At 46.2% G+C, this 20,489-nt stretch overlaps 1 protein-coding gene across 4 annotated transcripts in view; it reads right to left on the bottom strand.

The window, feature by feature from the left end:
• Positions 1 to 20,489, bottom strand: part of LOC126291950 (cuticle protein 6.4-like) — a 243,864-nt gene that overhangs the window by 62,988 nt on the left and 160,387 nt on the right. The window contains exon 2 of one of the 4 annotated variants that reach the window (XM_049985706.1): positions 19,702 to 20,097. The exons of the other annotated variants lie outside the window; for them this stretch is intronic. Within the exon in view, the coding sequence (XP_049841663.1) occupies positions 19,864 to 20,097 (234 nt within the window). The 3' untranslated portion in view covers positions 19,702 to 19,863. Of the gene's footprint in view, positions 1 to 19,701; positions 20,098 to 20,489 lie in introns of those variants that run through there. 4 annotated transcript variants of the gene reach the window in all.

Raw genomic sequence — 20,489 nt, 5'->3', positions numbered from 1 at the left:
GGTGGACGTACCGCCGAATTGCTCAACACGTGGGGCGTGAGGTCTCCACAGTACATCGATGTTGTCGCCAGTGGTCGGCGGAAGGTGCACGTGCCAGTCGACCTGGCACCGGACCGCAGCGACGCACGGATGCACGCCAAGACCGTAGGATCCTACGCAGTGCCGTAGGGGACCGCACCGCCACTTCCCAGCAAATTAGGGACACTGTTGCTCCTGGGGTATCGGCGAGGACCATTCGAAACCGTCTCCATGAAGCTGGGCTACGGTCCCGCACACCGTTAGGCCGTCTTCCGCTCACGCCCCAACATCGTGCAGCCCGCCTCCAGTGGTCTCGCGACAGGCGTGAATGAAGTGACGAATGGAGACGTGTCGTCTTCAGCGATGAGAGTCGCTTCTGCCTTGGTGCCAATGATGGTCGTATGCGTGTTTGGCGCCGTGCAGGTGAGCGCCACAATCAGGACTGCATACGACCGAGGCACACAGGGCCAACACCCGGCATCATGGTGTGGGGAGCGATCTCCTACACTGGCCGTACACCTCTAGTGATCATCGAGGGGACACTGAACAGTGCACGGTACATCCAAACCGTCATAGAACCCATCGTTCTACTATTCCTAGACCGGCAAGGGAACTTGCTGTTCCAACAGGACAATGCACGTCCGCATGTATCCCGTGCCACCTGACGTGCTCTAGAAGGTGTAAGTCAACTACCCTGGCCAGCAAGATCTCCGGATCTGTCCCCCATTGAGCATGTTTGGGACTGGATGAAGCGTCGTCTCACGCGGTCTGCACGTCCAGCACGAACGCTGGTCCAACTGAGGCGCCAGGTGGAAATTGCATGGCAAGCCGTTCCACAGGACTACATGCAGCATCTCTACGATCGTCTGCATGGGAGAATAGCAGCCTGCATTGCTGCGAAAGGTGGATATACACTGTACTAGTGCCGACATTGTGCATGCTCTGTTGCCTGTGTCTATGTGCCTATGGTTCTGTCAGTGTGATCATGTGATGTATCTGACCCCAGGAATGTGACAATAAAGTTTCTCCTTCCTGGGACAATGAATTCACGGTGTTCTTATTTCAATTTCCAGGAGTGTAATTACTGAACCGGCCGGCTAGCTGTACGGTCTAACTCGCTGCTTCCCGAGCGGGAAGACGTGCCGGTCCCTGGCACGAATCCTCCCAGGGGATTGAGGTCCGATGTGCTGGACAGCTTGTGGATAGTTTTTAAGGCGGTTCTCCATCTGCCTCGGCGAATGCGGGCTGTTTGCACTGATTCCGTCTTAGTTACACTATGTCGGCGATTGCTGTGCAAACAGTCCCCAAATATGTATACGCCATAGTTACTCCACCACGCAAACATTTGGGGTTACACTCGTCTCGTATGACACATCCCCGGGGGAGGAGGGGCTCCACTGGGGGCCGAACCGCACAATAACCCTGGGTTCGGTGTGGGGTTGCGGTGAGGTGGGTGGACTGCTGTGTGGACTGCTGTGGCCTGTTGTGAACCACTGAGGGCTACGGTGGGACGAAGCCTCTCCGTCATTTCTAGGTGCCCAGCTCAATACACAATACACCATACACACAATTACAATGAAGCGCCATAGAAATTGGTATAGTCATATGTATTGAAATACAGAGATATCTAAACAGGCAGGATACGGCGCTGTGGTCGACAACGCTTATATAAGACAAGTGTCTGGGGCAGTTCTTAGAACAGTTACTGTTACTGCAATAGCAATCAAGGTTTAACCTAGTTTGTAGGTGGTGTTACAGTCTGCGGACGAGCGATGAGACACAGTACATGCGAGGTAGCAATGAGGCACGGACTTTCCCGTACGTCCATTTCACGAGTGTACCGTGAATATCAGGAATCCGATAAAACATCAAATCTCCGACATCACTGCGGCCAGTAAAAGATCCTGCACGAAATTGTTTAACGTAACAGAACTGCAACACTTCCGCAAATTGCTGCAGATTTCAGTGCTGAGCCATCAATATGTGTCAGCGTGCGAACCATTCAACGAAACTTGGGCTTTCTGAGTCGAAGGCCCACTCTTGTACCCTTGCTGACTGCACGACACAAGGCATTACGCCTTGTCTGGGCCTGTCAACACCGACACTTGACTGTTGATTACTGGTGGTACGAGTCTGGTTTCGAATTGTATAGAGGGGATGGACACGTACAGATATGGAGACAACCCCATGAATCCATGGACCCTGCATGTCAGCAGGAGGCTGTTAAAGCTGGTGGTGGCCCTGTAGTGGTGTGCAGCCTGTGCAGTAGGATTGATATGGGGCCCCTGATATGCCTAGATACGACTTTGACAGGTGGCACGTACATAAGCATCCTGTCTGATCACCTGCATCCATTGATATCGATTGTGCATTCCGATGTATTTGGGAAATTTCAGCAGGACATTGCGACACCCCACAAGTTAAGAATTGCTACAGAATGACTCCAGGAACACTCTTTCTGAGTTTAAACACTTCCGCTGGCCACCAAACTCCCCACACATGAAAGCTGTTGAGCATATCTGGGATGCCTAGCAACGTACTGGTCAGAAGAGATCTCCACCCTCTACTAGTCTTATGGATTTGTGGACGGCCCTGCACGATTCATGGTGTCAGTTCTCTCCAGCACTACTTCAGCAACTAGTCGAGTCAATGCCACGTTGTGTTGCGACACTTCTGTATGGTTGCGGGCGCCCTACACGGTATTTGGCAGGTGTACCATTTTCTAGGGCTCTTCAGTGTAAAATTACACGCGCTTTTGATCAAGCACTTCTTGGCCATTGTCAAGAGATATGGCTGCAAGTGGGCTGCTGGTACGCTCCTGATACACATCAGCTGCCGGCCGCGCCGTTACTAGCGGGGCATACGTTGATTTGGCTTTGGTTGTGCCCGCTTCATCCTCGAAATCGCTGGATCCAACGTCTCACTGAGATTTACGGGACCGCCTCTATTTAGGATGCTACTGGTGAATCTTACTTATTTCAGTAGCTTCTTTAACAACACACTGCCAGAAGCCGTTAGTGCGAGCTACATAGGAGCTTTCGTCGGATTTTATCCGGTATCCGTTTTCTGAAGTATGCAAAGCAGATTTCTCGCGGTAGCTTAGGTGATAAAACCTGTGCGTTGTTGCAAAGTGCGTATGCTTTGTACGACTTATGACTGGCCACACTCGCAAGGTATCTCGTAGACCCCATGTGTTCTGACACCTTCTACGTTCTTAACTGGTCTCGATGGGTTTTCGTCGGAGGCCTGCAGATTGATTTGATCTTGTGATGTTTTACAAGGCGGCTTATCTTGCCCGACACGGAATCGCAGAACGGCAAAAAAAGCAAATTTCCGTTACTGCTCTTCGTCGGTGGCCTTGTTGTGTAATACTGAAGAAGGTTGGGTTATCCCAATTGAAACCTAGGTAAATCTAGGTAACTCCGCAACTGAGGCTGTTAATTTTGAATTTAATGTTTATACAGTTGCTGACAGGGCCGCGAAATGCTGAAAGTAATGAAATCACGGAATACCTAAATCAGGATGGCCGGACGCGAGATTGAACCGTCGTCCTCCCGAATGCGAGTCCAACTTGCTAACCACTGCGGCACCTGCCTCGGTGTCGCTCATTCGTAACACGTTCTGTCACGGGGCAATGTAAACACGATAAAACAGAGCCAGTTTATGGATTGTTATTATTGAGGTCTTCAGTCCAGAGACTGGTTTGATGCTGCTCTCCATGCTACTCCATCCTCAGCAACCCCTTTCATCTCCGAGTACCTACTGCAACCTGCATAGCTCTGAATTTGCTTATTCTTCTCTTGGTCTCCGTCTACGACTTTTACCTTCACGCTTCCCTCCATTACTTAATTGGTGATCCCTTGATGCCTCAGAATGTATCCTACCAACCGATCCCTTCTTTTAGCCAAGTTGTATTAAAATTACTCTTCTCCCCAGTTCTGTTCAGTACCTTACTCGATCTACCCATCTTCAGCATTTTTCTGTAGCAGCACATTTCAAAAGCTTCTATTCTCCTTTTCTCTGAACTGTCGTCTAACGACCACGTCTTACTTCGATACAAGGCTACTGTGCAGAAAAACACCTTCCGAGAAGACTTTCTGACACTTAAATCTATTATACTCATTGTTAACAAATTTATCTTCTTTAAAAACGCTTTTAGTGTCATTACTGGTCTACATTTTATATCCTGCCTACTTCGATCAGCATCAGTTAATTTGCTCCCAAAATAGCAGAACTCATTTACGACTTTAAATGTCTCATTTCCTAATCTAGTTTCCTCAGCATAACCAGGTTTAATTCGACTACATTCCATCATCCTCTCTTTGAATTTGTTCATTTTTCACGTTATATCCTCCTTTCAAGACGTTGTCCATTCCGTTCAACTGCCCTTAATAGTTCCTTGCTGTCTCTGACAGAATTAAAATGTCATCGGCAAACCTCAAAATTTTTATTTCTTGTCCCTGGAGTTTAATTCCTACTAAGGAAAGTAAACAAAATCTGTATGATGACTTCACAGTAATCAGCCTCGTCCTCTTTGTTTCCTTGCAGGAAGTAAAGAATGTAGGTGTAAATAAACAGCGCAGTACACATGTCAGTTGCAAATAAACTGGAAAAAAGTAATTCTAGACAAAGCGGTAGACAAGTTTACTTCCATATCTCCTTAAGCTAGCCTCTCCAGCCTTAGGTTTCCTACCTCAAATGGTTCAGCGGAGCATGTCGTGTTATATTTTTGACCGCTCTTACAGCAGGATGATAGGACATCTGCTAAGACATGAGGGAATGGCTTCCATGGTACTAGAGGGAGCTGTAGAGGGCAAAAACTGTAGAGGAAGACAGAGATTGGAATACGTCAAGCAAATAATTGAGGAGGTAGGTTGCAAATGCTACTCTGAGATGTAGAGGTTAGCACAGGAAAGGAATTCGTGGCTGGCCGCATCAAACCAGTCAGTAGACTGATGACAAAAAAAAAAAAAAAAAAAAAAAAAAACAATATCCCTGTAAGATTTTATGTTGACTATGCTACAAATATAATTCTTATCCATCGTCTATCAGAGATTATTTGAACAGAGGAAAGAATGCCCAAGTCATAGCAATCTACAAAAAGGGTAGAAAACCGGATGCACGTAATTACCGGCCAATTTCACTGACATTGATTTCTTGTAGAATCATGGAACATATTTTGTGTTCAGACATAATGACCTTTCTAGACTCTGAGAAGCTCATCTGCAGAAACCAGCACGGATTTAGGAAACAGCGGTCATACGAGACACAGTTGGCCTTCTTTGTGCGTGATATACAACACGCTCCAGATACCGACTCCCAGGTTAATGCCATATTTCTCGACTTTCGAAAGGCGTTCGACTCAGTTCCGCACTGTCGCTTGCTCCAAAAAAGGCAATCTTATGGTCTATCCGATGGCATTTGCAGTTGGATAGATAGTTTTCTAACAGATTGGGAGCATGAGAACGATTGGGAGCAGTATGTCGTCCTGAACGGAGTGACTTCAACAGAAACAAACGTAACTTCAGGTGTGCCCCAGGGCAGCGTAATAGGTCCGTTGCTTTCTACGATTTACATAAACGATCTGGTTGATGGTATTGACAGCGGCATTAGACTGTTTGCAGGTGATGCTGTAGTCTATAGGAAAGTAAAATCACACGAAAGTTATGAACAGATCAATGAAAATTTGCAGAAAGTAAGTGCGTGGTGTGATGACTGGCAGTTATCTCTCAATATAAGTAAGTGTAACCTACTGCGTACAACAAGGCGAAAATCCCCGTTAATGTAGGAGTACAAAATGAATGCCCAGTCTATGGAAGCGGTATCAGCCGTCAAGTGTCTGGGTGTGACTATTCGAAATGATCTCAAATGGAACGACCAGATTACACAATTTATTGGTAGAATCATGAAGCGATGCAGTCCTTTAACAAAGGAAATAGCTTACAATACGTTGGTTCGTCCAGTATTAAAAATATTATTCGTCTGTATGGGACCCTTAGCAGTTGGGTCTGATTCAAGAGACTGAGAAGGTTCAAAGAAGAGCGACAAGATTCGTAACTGGTACATTTAGCCATCGTGAGAGAGTTACGAATCTCATAGAAAGTTTGAAGTAGGACACACTTGCAGATAGACGACGCGCTAAGCGGAAGGGGCTGCTCACTAAATTCCGAAATCTGACCTTTGCCGAGGATGTAGAGCATATATCATTACCACCAACTTTGAAATCGCGCAATTATCACCATTCAAATTTAAGGGAAATTAGTGGTCGTACTAAGGCGTCCAGACAGTCGCTTTTCCTCTCGCGACCCGCAAGTGGGACAGAGAGGGGAAATATGTCTTTGGCGCTTATTGTTCCCTCCGCCACACACCGCTTGGTAGCTATCGAAGTATATATGTAGATGTAGATATACTGAGGGGACTGCTGTGTTGAAATAGAGGGCGTGTTGCTTCAGTCCCTTTAATCTGACGTTGCGGACTGCTGCGAGATATCGCTAATGCCTGTGGTGTCGATGCACGTCGTCCAATGTGGTGTGGCGCAGTAGCGGCTTATCTCGGAACGTTCCACGTTGAGCTCCCACATGCTCACGGCATTTTCGGCTTTTCCGCCAGCAAAATGGAAATGAGCGCATGGCATCGTTGGCCGGGAGGCCCCTATTCAGGGACTTTCGGCAGCCAAGTGCAAATCTCACTTCATTGGCAGCCACCTTGGGCGACTTGCGCGCCGATGATGAGGACAACACAACACCCACACCCACTCTCCAACCAGGCCGGGAATCGAACCCAAACGATCTTAGATGGAAGGCGGCACGTTACCACCCAGCTAAGCAGGCGGTCATTCCGCCACCAGTGTGAGTCGCAGTGATATCCTGTGGACGGGAGGCCATAGATGATAGAGACAGCACGTGCCGTCATTAAGCTGAAACCGACATCTCGATCAGCAGATCGGTCGCAAGATCCATTTTCGGGCGACTTCTGGAATACATATCAGTTTATTTTGATTGTACTGTTTTCTGTAAAAGTTTCTTCATTACAATGATGAAATCTTGTACAGCAGTTGCTGCAAGAAATACATGGAAAGGAAGCATTACAAGTGCAGGCTGAAAAGTAATGCTTTCGAATTTTTATATGAAAACTCTTGAAGCTTTTTTTATGCTTCTTGTGTTGTTATTGTTTCGCTATCTGCGCTGAATTAAGCAAAAGGCATAAAAATTGTCTAAAAGTAGTACTTTGTGGATAAAAGCAGATGCCATGTTTTTTCTATAAAAGAGTTGTAAAACTTTTCGTGCGTTTTGTTGAGACATCATCAGAAAACTAAATGCTTTCTGCTAAACTAATACTTCTATCCCTATTTGGGGGTTAGTGACCTGAAGGACTCGCAATTCAAAAAACACAGGAATTCTCTGAAGAACCGTGATTCTGTTGTTAAAATAAAAAATTGTCATTAATAATTTGGGTACCGATTTGTATGTTACCGTTTTACCTGGCTAAACTATAAACGGTAACAATTGCATTAATATTGGAAATTTCAGAGAAATTAGTCTCAGTGTACCATTTTATGTGTAGTACTAACATAAAAAGTCGTTTAGCTGTTAAAATCAGTGCTTGATTTGAGCTGTAAATGAGAGTTAAGTCGAGCTATGGGCCCCACTTCGCACAGTTTATGATGATAGACACGTCTTTTTACACTTTGTCAGGCGTCTCGGATATTTGTTACAAACGTAAATACAGCGGGGATACACACAGACATACATCACTCGGCTGGTAACGCCGTATACAGTACAACTGGCATCAGTGGCCGGCCAAAGTGGCCGAGCGGTTCTAGGCGCTTCAGTCTGGAACCGCGCGACCGCTACAGTCGCAGGTTCGAATCCTGCCTTGGGCATGGTTGTGTGTGATGTCCTTAGGTTAGTTAGGTTTAAGTAGTTCTAAGTTCGGCTCTGTGCACTATGGGACTTAACTTCTGAGGTCGCGCGGTTCCAGACTATAGCCCCTAGAACCGCTCGGCCACCCCGGCCGACGGGGACTGATGACCTAAGAGCCATTTGAACCATTTTTTTGGTATCAGTGACGCCGGCACTCCGCGGTCGTCACTAAATTACGATTCTACAGGATGTGTAAACAACTGTTTGTGTACTGATCAAACAGCCGTAAGGAATAGGGATAACTTGATTCGGCTACGGTCCCTTTAGCGTTTTGACGTAATACACTGAAGCCCCAAAGAAACTGTTACACACATGCGTCTTCAAATACGTAGATACGTGAACAGGCAGAATACGGCGCTGATATCGCCAACGCTTATACACTCCTGGAAATGGAAAAAAGAACACAGTGACACCGGTGTGTCAGACCCACCACACTTGCTCCGGACACTGCAAGAGGGCTGTACAAGCAATGATCACACGCACGGCACAGCGGACTCACCAGGAACCGCGGTGTTGGCCGTCGAATGGCGCTAGCTGCGCAGCATTTGTGCACCGCCGCCGTCAGTGTTAGCCAGTTTGCCGTGGCATACGGAGCTCCATCGCAGTCCTTAATACTGGTAGCATGCCGCGACAGCGTGGACGTGAACCGTATGTGCAGTTGATGGACTTTGAGCGAGGGCGTATAGTGGGCATGCGGGAGGCCGGGTGGACGTACCGCCGAATTGCTCAACACGTGGGGCGTGAGGTCTCCACAGTACATCGATGTTGTCGCCAGTGGTCGGCGGAAGGTGCACGTGCTCGTCGACCTGGCACCGGACCGCAGCGACGCACGGATGCACGCCAAGACCGTAGGCTCCTACGCAGTGCCGTAGGGTACCGCATCGCCACTTCCCAGCAAATTAGGGACACTGTTGCTCCTGGGGTATCGGCGAGGACCATTCGCAACCGTCTCCATGAAGCTGGGCTACGGTCCCGCACACCGTTAGGCCGTCTTCCGCTCACGCCCCAACACCGTGCAGCCCGCCTCCAGTGGTGTCGCGACAGGCGTGAATGGAGGGACGAATGGAGACGTGTCCTCTTCAGCGATCAGAGTCGCTTCTGCCTAGGTGCCAATGATGGTCGTATGCGTGTTTGGCGCCGTGCAGGTGAGCGCCACAATCAGGACTGCATACGACCGAGGCACACAGGGCCAACACCCGGCATCATGGTGTGGGGAGCGATCTCCTACACTGGCCGTACACCTCTGGTGATCGTCGAGGGGACACTGAATAGTGCACGGTACATCCAAACCGTGATCGAACCCATCGTTCTACCATTCCTAGACCGGCAAGGGAACTTGCTGTTCCAACAGGACAATGCACGTCCGCATGTATCCCGTGCCACCCAACGTGCTCTAGAAGGTGTAAGTCAACCACCCTGGCCAGCAAGATCTCCGGATCTGTCCCCCATTGAGCATGTTTGGGACTGGATGAAGCGTCGTCTCACGCGGTCTGCAAGTCCAGCACGAACGCTGGTCCAACTGAGGCGCCAGGTGGAAATGGCATGGCAAGCCGTTCCACAGGACTACATCCAGCATCTCTACGATCGTATCCATGGGAGAATAGCAGCCTGCATTGCTGCGAAAGGAGGATATAAACTGTACTAGTGCCGACATTGTGCATGCTCTGTTGCCTGTATCTATGTGCCTGTGGTTCTGTCAGTGTGATCATGTGATGTATCTGACCCCAGGAATGAGTCAATAAAGTTTCCCCTTCCTGGGACAATGAATTCACGGTGTTCTTATTTCAATTTCCAGGAGTGTATAAAGACAAGTCCGCGCGCGGGCGATGGCCCACAGCATCGCCGAGGTAGCGATGCACTGGTGATTTTGCCGTAGGACCATGTACATTGAATATCAAAATTCCAACACCGCTGCTGCCGGAAAAAGATCCTGCAAGAACGGGATCAACGACGACTGAAGAGAATCATTCAACGCGACAGAAGTGCAACTCATCCGCACATTGCTGCAGATTTCAATGCTGGGCATCAACAGCCATTAAAAAAAAAAAAAAAAAAAAAAGAAACGCCATCGATATGGGCTTTCGGAGCCGAAGGCCCAATCGTGTAACCTTGATGACTGCACGACACAAAGCTTTACGCCTCGCCTCGGCTCGTCAACACCGACACGGGACTGTTGATGATTGGAAACACGTTGCCTGGTCGGACGAGTCTCGTTCGAAATTGTATCGAGCGGATGGACGTGTACGGGTATGGAGACTACCTCATGAATGCATGGATGGTGCATGTCAGCAGGGCACTGCTGCATCCATTCATGTCCATTGTGCATTCCGATGGGAAATTCCAGCAGGACAATGCGACACGCCACACGACCAGAATTCCTATAGAGTGGCTTCAGGAAGACTCTTCTGAGTTTAAACACTTCCGCTGGCCACCAAATTCCCAAGACATGAACATTAGTAAGCATATGTGGGATGCCTTGCAACGTGCTGTGCATAAAAGATCTCCAACCCCTAGTACTCTTACTAAACAGATATAAAAGGATTGAGAGCCAAATAGAAGGAACAAAGTTAGAACAGATGGACAGTTTCAAGTACTTAGGATGCATATTCTCACAGGATGGCAACATAGTGAAAGAACTGGAAGCGAGGTGTGGCAAAGCTAATGCAGTGAGTGCTCAGCTATGATCTACTCTCTTCTGCAAGAAGGAAGTCAGTACCAAGACTAAGTTATCCGTGCACTGTTCAATCTTTCGACCAACTTTGTTGTATGGGAGCGATAGCTGGGTGGATTCAGGTTACCTTATCAACAAGGTTGAGGTTACGGATATGAAAGTAGCTAGGATGATTGCACATACAAGTAGATGGGAACAATGGCAGGAGGGTGTCCACAATAAGGAAATCAAAGAAAAACTGGGAATGAACTCTATAGATGTAGCAGTCAGGGCGAACAGGCTTAGATGGTGGGGTCATGTTACACGCATGAGAGAAGCAAGGTTACCCAAGAGACTCATGGGTTCAGCAGTAGAGGGTAAGAGCAGTCGGGGCAGACCAAGGAGAAGGTACCTGGATTCGGTTAAGAATGATTTTGAAGTAATAAGTTTAACATCAGAAGAGGCACCAATGTTAGCACTGAATAGGGGATCATGGAGGAATTTTATAGTGGGGGATATGCTCCAGACTGAACGCTGAAAGGCATAATCAGTCTTAAATGATGATGATGATGAAATAGGAACCCTCATTTTTGTTACATATTCGTGTAGTATGTAAAGAAATATGAATGTTTTAGTTTGACCAATTTTTTCGCTTTGTGATAGATGGCGCTGTAATAGTCACAATTGTAGACGAACAGTTAGTAAAAGGTAGGTTTTTTAAATTAAAATACAGAACGTAGGTACGTTTGAACATTTTATTTAGGTTGCTCCAATATGATACATGTAGCTTTGTGAACTTATCATTTCCGAGAACGCATGCTGTTACAGCGTGATTACCTGTAAATTCCACATTAATGCAATAAATGCTCAAAATGATATCCGTCAACCTCAATTTTTTTGGCAATACGTGTAACGCAATTCCTCTCAACAGCGAGAAGTTCGCCTTCCGTAACGTTAGCACATGCATTGACAATGCGCTGGCTCATGTTGTAAGGCGTTGTCGGTGGATCACGATAGCAAATATCTTTCAACTTTCCTACAGAAAGAAATCCGGGGACGGCAGATCCGGTGAACGTGCGGGTCATAGTACGGTGCTTCGGCGACCAATCCACCTGTCATGAAATATGCTATTCAGTAGCACTTCAACCACATGTGACATATGTGCCGGACATCCATCATGTTGAAAGTACATCGCCATTCTATCATGCAGTGTAACATCTTGTAGTAACATCGGTAGAACATACGTAGGAAATCAGCATACATTTCACCAATTATGTTGTCATCGATAAAATGGGAGCCAATTATCCTTCCTCCCATAACGCCGCGCCATACATTAACCCGCGAAGGTCGCTGATATTCCACTTGTCGCAGCTATCGTGGATTTTCCGTTGCCAAATAGTGCATATTATGCCGGTTTACGATACCGCTGTTGGTGATTGACGCTTCGTCGCTAAATACAACGTGTGCAAAAAATCTGTCATAGTCCCGCAATTTCTCTTGTGCCCAGTGGCAGAACTGTACACGACGTCCAAAGTCGTCGCCATGCAATTCCTAGTGCATGCAATCGACGTTGATGTAGCATTCTCAATACCGACGTTTTTGAGATTCCCGATTCTCGCGCAATTTGTCTGCTACTGATGTGCGAATTAGCCGCAACAGCAGCTAAAGCACCTACTTCGGCATCATCATTTGTTGGAGGTCGTTGTTGAAGTTTCACATGTGGCTGAACACTTCCTGTTTCCTTAAATAATGTAACTTTCCGGCGAACGGTCCGGACACTTGGATGATGTCGTCCAGGATAACAAGCAGCATACATAGCACACACCCGGTGGGCATTTTGATAACAACAGCCTCACGTCAACACGATATCGACCTTTTCCGCAATTTTTAAACGGTCCACTTTAAAACGGGCAATACATCCCGAAGTAAATACCGTCCGCACTTCCGCCATCTATCACAAAGCGAAAAAAGTGGTCGAACTAAAACATTCATATTTCTTTAGGTACTACACGGATATGTAATAAAAAATGGGGATTGTTGATATCCGTTTGACCTTTGGCTGCGCCATCTAGCGGGCCAACCATAGCGCCATCTGGTTTCCCCCTTCAAGCTAGAAGAGTTTCGTTCTTTGTAGTTTTTTCGTTTCATGTTTATTTCGTGAGATATTTCGCTCGGTTACTATCAGTGGTCCACCCTGTATATTCCACAAGCCACCGTATGGTGTGGGGCGGAGGATATCCTGTACCAAAACCAATTGACACGTTTCACTTGCAGACAGAGCGATGGAATAACGACTGTCTGCATGCCTTCGTATGAGCCCTAATTTCTCGTATCTTATCTTCGTGGTCCCTAAGTGAAATGTATGTTGCCGGCAGTAAGATCGTTCTGCAGTCAGCTTGAAATGCTTTAAACTTTCTCATTAGTGTTCTGTGAAATGAATGCCTTCTTCCCTGCAGGGATTCCTGCTTGAGCTCCCGAAGCATATCCGTAACACTTGCGTGCCGATCGAACCTACCGGTAACAAATCTAGCAACTCGCTTATGAATCACTTCGATGTCTTCTTTCAATCCGATCTGGATCCCAAATATTCGAGCAGTACTCACGAAGATTTTGCACCAGCGTCCTGTATGCGGTCTCCTTTACTGATGAACCACAGTTCCCTAAAATTCTCCCAATAAATCGAAGTCGGGAATTCGCTTTCTCTATCACAATCCTCAACTGCTCGTTCCATTTCATATCGGTTTCGCAACGTTACGCCAGTAGGACACTACAAATGCTGTATCCGAACATTATGGTTTTGTTTTTCCTACTCGTCCGCATAAACTTCCATCAATAGCCAGCTGCCATTTATCACACCAACTAGAAATTTTGTCTAGGTCACCTTCTATCAACATACAGTGACATCTTCCTGTACAGCACAGAATCATCAGCGGACAACCGAAGTTTGCCTCTCTGCCTGTATTTCAGATCATTTTCGAATGTAGAAAATAGGAAGGGACCTACCCCACGCTTCCCTAGGGCACTCCTGATGTTGAACACTCGCCGTCGAGCACGACATATGAGGTTCTATTACTTGAGAAGCAAATAAAGCCCATAAAACACTTCTGCGTGTATTGAAACATGCTCCTTTCCTTGTGTATTCCGTGTCCTGTACAAAAAATTACAGCCACACACGCAAGACTCGTATATTAACTACACTGAAGAGCCAAAGAAACTGGTACACCTGCCTAATATCGTATAGGTCCCCCGCGAGCACGCAGAAGTGCCGAAAGACGACATGGCATGGACTCGACTAACGTCTGAAGTAGTACTGGAGAGAACTGACATCATGAATCCTGCAGGGCTGTCCGTGAATTCGTAAGAGTACTAGGGGTTGGAGATCTTTTATGCACAGCACGTTGCAAGGCATCCCACATATGCTTACTAATGTTCATGTCTTGGGAATTTGGTGGCCAGCGGAAGTGTTTAAACTCAGAAGAGTCTTCCTGAAGCCACTCTATAGGAATTCTGGTCGTGTGGCGTGTCGCATTGTCCTGCTGGAATTTCCCATCGGAATGCACAATGGACATGAATGGATGCAGCAGTGCCCTGCTGACATGCACCATCCATGCATTCATGAGGTAGTCTCCATACCCGTACACGTCCATCCGCTCGATACAATTTCGAACGAGACTCGTCCGACCAGGCAACGTGTTTCCAATCATCAACAGTCCCGTGTCGGTGTTGACGAGCCGAGGCGAGGCGTAAAGCTTTGTGTCCTGCAGTCATCAAGGTTACACGATTGGGCCTTCGGCTCCGAAAGCCCATATCGATGGCGACTCTTTTTTTTTTTTTTTTTTTTTTTTTTTGAATGGCTGTTGATGCCCAGCATTGAAATCTGCAGCAATTACTTTCGTTTTGGAGATGCTAATCTTCATACCATAGTCCTTACATTTATGATTTAGCTCTGAAATATTACTTTGCAAACTTTCAATCGATTCTGCCCTCACAGCTAAGTCATCCGCATATGCAAGACTGCTTATTTTGTGTACACATATCTTAATCTCACCCAGCCAGTCTATTGTTTTCAACATATGGTCCATAAATAATTTGAACAACAGTGGAGACAGGTTGCAGCCTTGTCTCACCCCCGGAACTGCTCTAAACCATGAACTCAATTTACCGTCAACTCTAACTGCTCCCTGACTATCCATGTAAAGACCTTTAATTGCTTGCAAAACTTTTTGCTTCCTATTCCATAATCTAATAGAACAGAGAATAACTTCCTCCTAGGAACCAGGTCATATGCCTTTTCTAGATCTATGAAGCATAGATACAATTCCCTGTTCCATTCATAACACTTCTCTATTATTTGCCGCAAGCTAAAGATCTGGTCCTGACAGCCTCTAAGAGGCCTAAACCCACACTGATTTTCATCCAGTTGGTCCTCAACTAATACTCGCACCTTCCTTTCAACAATACCTGAGAAGATTTTACCCACAACGCTGATTAAAGAGATACCTCTGTAGTTGTTACAATCTTTTCTGTTTCCATGTTTTAAGATTGGTGTGACTTCTGCTTTTGTCCAGTCTGATGGAACCTGTCCCGACTCCCAGGCTGTTTCAGTTATCGTGTGTAGCCATTTAAGACCTATCATTCCACTGTATTTGTTGAGTTCCGACTTAATTTCATGCACCCCAGCTGCTTTATGCACTGCAATCTATTGACCATTTTCTCCACTTCCTCAAATGTGATCCTATTTCCATCATCATTCCTATCCCATTGTATATCGAAATCTGTTTTACAGGCTTTAACAAATCCTGTATCAACAGATGTAACTTAATAATGTGTTTTTAACCAATGGCACAGTCACCTTGCTCTTATTTACGTTTTTATTCCTTCTTATCTCGTAAATATTACGATATTTCAGATTTACAAAAAGAAGAGAATTAAGAGATGCTTGGGTAAAAGCAGTTTTCAGGGAGAACTGGTCACCTACAAATGCTTCAGGTGTTTGTTCCCAGCACTTTCACGAAGGAGACATGTATGTCACTGACCAGGTGAGGGGACTTGGAGAGGGAGCTGCTCTCTCTGTAGTGCGTCGGTATCCACTGTATTTTCAGAAAAAAACTCACTTCGAGGAAGCCATCTGCTGCTGAGCGTGCTGGTGAGAAAACATTGCAGTTCATCGTCAAGTTGTGATGAGCCTGGCATAGCAGATCCATCACCACACAAAAGAAAACTGAGAGACGAGTCGAAGAAAGTAGATGTACAAGTACTACACACAGAGGAAAAGGGGGCCAAGCTCAACCAATCAGAAATTTTAAAAATTAAAAAAAAAAATGTGTATGTCCCTACAACTATTATTAAACGAGCAAACCTAACTCTTTTAGATGAGATGACAACCCCAGTATTTAAGCAAAACTTTGGACCCCAGTCCATTGTAGTTAAAAATATCTTTTCTGATGCATAACTTCAGTCCAGTCATTGTAGTATAATTGTTGTTATTCTTGTTGTTGTCTTCGGTCCTGAGACTGGTTTGATGCAGCTCTCCATGCTACTCTATCCTGTGCCAGCTTCTTCAACTCCCAGTACTTACTGCAACCTACATCCTTCTGAATCTGCTTGGTGTATTCATCTCTTGGTCTCCCTCTACGATTTTTACCCTCCACGCTGCCCTCCAATGCTAAATTTGTGATCCCTTGATACCTCAGAACATGTCCTACCAACTGGTCCCTTCTTCTTGTCAAGTTGTGCCACAAACTCTTCTTCTCCCCAATTCTATTCAATATCTCCTCACTAGTTACGTGATCTACCCATCTAATCATCAGCATTAATCATCAGTATAGTTAGTGAATGTGTAACAATAGCCAGGATGGCCGAACGGTTCTAGGCGCTTCAGTGTAGAACCGCGCGACCACTACGGTCGCAGGTTCGAATCCTGCCTCGGGCATGGATGTGTGTGATGTCCCTAGGTTTATTAGGTTTAAGCAGTTGTAAGTTCTAGGGGACTGATGACCTCAGATGTTGATTTCCATGGTGCTCAGAGCCATTTGGACCATTTTTTGTAATAATGAATGTAATTTGTTAAAAATGGTCATTGACGTATTGTACATTAAGCTATGGATCGATATCTTAAGAAGCTGGTATGATTATCTTTGCCTTGTCATCATGCTTATTTGTGCATTATCTTCTTTGGGAATCAGTAATGTACTTGAAAATGGGCTTATAAGTAAGGATGTGCAATAACATTAATAACAAATTATAAAACAAGGCTAAAAACAGTGTTTGTTTAGTTAATTACAATGTTTCACCAAAACCTACAGTTGTTTCAATTAAAATGACCATGTCAGTTTGTTAGACTGAACTTTAATAATCCCTTACCATGTCTTACACCGAGCGAGGTGGCGTCAGGTTAGCACACTGGACTCGCATTCGGGAGGACGACGGTTCAATCTCGTCTCCGGCCACCCTGATTTAGGTTTTCCGTGATTTACCTCAATCGCTCCAGGCAAATGCCGGGATGGTTCCTTTGAAAGGGCACGGCCGACTTCCTTCCCCATCCTTCCCTTCCCCGAGCTTGCGCTCCGTCTCTAATGACCTCGTTGTCGACGGGACGTTAAACACTAGTCCCCTCCTCCGCCTCCTCCTCCATGTCTTACAAAGATCAGAGCTTGGTGTATTAAAGTAAATTGTGAACCAGGGCTTGGTCATGAGTGCTTCAACATAATTAAGGAAAAATAAAAATACTATAGACGAAAGGGAACAGTACCAGTAGCAGCTCTTAGCATAGATGATATTTACTTAAAGGAACATGTAGAGTATGATAATAATAAAATTACTGGTTAAGTTGACCTTCGGACAGAAATTATCATTGAGTGCTCGACAAGTGCCAAAATGGCTTGTGTGATTATGTGCGCAACTGGGAAACTTCTTGTGGACAGTTTCTTATTGGTTCATTGTCTGGAGGGGAAAGGTCCAGTCTGATGAAATCTTGCATCGGAAAAGTGCGTGATACTGCTGTTACAGCTATTTCTGTGACTTTTGAAATGGCAATTTGCAGCCTGACCATGTTAAAAAGTGTGGGTGCACATTTGTGTGACAAATGCCGGGAAGGTTCGTTAAAAGGCCACAACCTCTTCCTACCCATCCAGCAGTAAGGAATCCGAGCAAAGCTCCATCTCTAATTATCGCAACAGGGAAATGGCCATGAAACAACAAACTTCCTTCTTTCCTTCTTTTCCTCTTCTTGTGTCTTGACATTAAATGAGAAAATTCAACGGAGTCGTTCTTCTGAAAAATTGTTCCCAGATCGGATTGTGACGTGGGATGTGTTTATGCCATGCGGAGGTATCCAAGGCCTCGATCCAGTCCTGCAGCACCATCTGTAGCGGCGTACACACTCAGCCTCCTAGTACCACACAGCATTTGTAACTTTCTGCATTAAAATTAAAAATACTGGCAGTTCGTCTTAGATAACTTACACTACTGGCCATTAAAATTGCTACACGACGAAGATGACGTGCTACAGACGCGAAATTTAACCGACAGGAAGAAGATGCTGTGATTAGCTCTTCAGAGCATTCAACAATGTTGGCACCGGTGGCAACACCTACAACGTGCTGACATGAGAAAAGTTTCCTCATACGCAAACAGCACTTGAACGGCGTTACTTGGTGAAACGTTGTCGTGATGCCTCGGGTAAGGAGGAGAAATGCGTACCATCACGTTTCCGACTTTGATTAAGGTCGGATTGTAGCCTATAGCGATTGCAGTTTATCGTATCGCGACATTGCTGCTCGCGTTGATCGAGATCCAATGACTGTTAGCAGAATATGGAATCGGTGGCTTCAGGAGGGTAATACGGAACGCCGTGCTTGGTCTCAATGGCCTCGTATCACTAGCAGTCGAGATGACATGCGTCTTATCCGCATGGCTGTAACGGATCGTGCGTCTCGATCCCCGAGTCAACGGATGGGGACGTTTGCAAGACAACAACCATAGTTCGACGACGTTTGCAGCAGCATGGACTATCAGCTCGGAGACCGTGGCTGCGGTTACCCTTGACGCTGCATCACAGACAGGAGCGACTGCGATGGTGTACTCAACGACGAACCTGCGTTCACGAATGGCAAAACGTCATTTTTTCGGATGAATGCAGGTTCTGTTTACAGCATCATTACGGTCGCATCTGTGTTTGCGGTCGTCGCAGTGAACGCACATTAGAAGCTTGTATTCGTCATTGCCGTACTGGCGTATCACCCGGCATGACAGTATGGGGTGCCATTGGTTACACGTCTCGGTCACCTCTTGTTCACATTGACGGCACTTTGAACAGTGGACGACACATGCCTGATGTGTTACGACCCATGGCTCTACCCTTCATACAATCCCTGCGAAACCCTACATAATGCACGGCCACGTGTTGCAGGTCCTGTACGGGCCTTTCTGGATACAGATAATGTTCGACTGCTGCCCTGGCCAGCATATTCGCCAGATCTCTCACCAATTGAAAACGTCTGGTCAATAGTGGCCGAGCAACTGGTTAGTCACAATACGCCAGTCACTACTCTTGATGAACTGTGGTATTGTGTTGAAGCTGCATGGGCAGCTGTACCTGTCTACGCCATCCAAGCTCTGTTTGACTCAATGCCCGGGCGCATGAAGGCCGTTATTACGGCCAGAGGTGGTTGTTCTGGGTACTTATTTCTCCGGATCTATGCACCCAAACTGCGTGAAGATATAATCACATGTTATCATCTGCATTTCTTCTTGGTGTAGCAATTTTAATGGCCAGTAGTGTATTTAGGTGTATTTTCTCTGCAAGAAAAATTTAAAAAATGGCGGGGAGGGTTTCGACATGACAGTATCGATCATTCCCTTGTGAATGGTGTAATATAGCAACTGTGCATTTCAGCTTTTATTTCATTCTGTACTCCATGACTTTGATGGCTGACAGTGAAATTCCTGAACCCTGAAGCTCCAGATACTTTTCACCTTGTCTTCGACTATCGACTAGCGTTCAACCATGAACCAGGTTAGCCTTTCAATAATATAAATGGTGGACACAGTAGGCTGGAGGTAAACATCGTATATAGTTTAATACGGTGCATAGAAATAAAGTGGGTGAAATAAGAGTGAAGTGTGTTTTATTTAGACAGTGGTTGTACAAGGATTATAAAGCTCAGACACAGGATCTCGAAGAGGCACCTGCATTGAGCAGGCCAGGTGTGGTTGGCCTCCTCCAGTCTGTCAGAGGTCAGGACCTTTCGGCGTTCGACGTCCAGTGGGTGTTCAGTAGATGATGTGGTGCCCGTATCCCAGACCGTGGTACCCCAGGCCGTGGTACCCCAGAGCGTTGTATCCCAGGCCGTAGCCCAGACCGCCGTATCCGTAGTATCCGGGGTAGGCGTGTCCTCCATACACTCCAGGGTAGCCGAGGCCAGCCGCGTACGCCAGTCCGCGCTTCTGCTTGCTGGAGGACTCCTCAGTGGCGAAGACGACGGCCATCAGGCACAGGGCGAGGACCTGTGCAAGCAGGAACACACCACAGCGGTGAGTCACGGGCGTCTGTACCAGAATTTACAGTACATCTGCACTTCTCAAAAATTTTAGAAAAAGTAATGCACAGGCAGCCTCTCAACCATCTGACTACAAATAACGCATTATCAAGAACACAGTTTGAATTTCCGAAGGGTTCTGATATCGAGAAGGTTACTTACACCTACAGTGAAAATGTACTTAATTCATTAAATAACAAATTACAAGCAGCAGGTATTTTCTGTGATTTGTCAAAGGCACTTGATTGTGTGAACCACAACATCCTTTTAAATAAATTAGAATTCTATGGTGTCACGGGCAGTGCTGACAAATGGTTCAAGTCATACCTCGCTAACAGGAAACAAAGGGTGTCAGTGCAA

The sequence above is a fragment of the Schistocerca gregaria genome, chromosome 9 (assembly GCF_023897955.1).
Source record: "Schistocerca gregaria isolate iqSchGreg1 chromosome 9, iqSchGreg1.2, whole genome shotgun sequence".
NCBI classification, from domain to species: Eukaryota; Metazoa; Arthropoda; class Insecta; order Orthoptera; family Acrididae; genus Schistocerca; species Schistocerca gregaria.
This window is presented reverse-complemented; position numbering and strand designations above follow the sequence as displayed.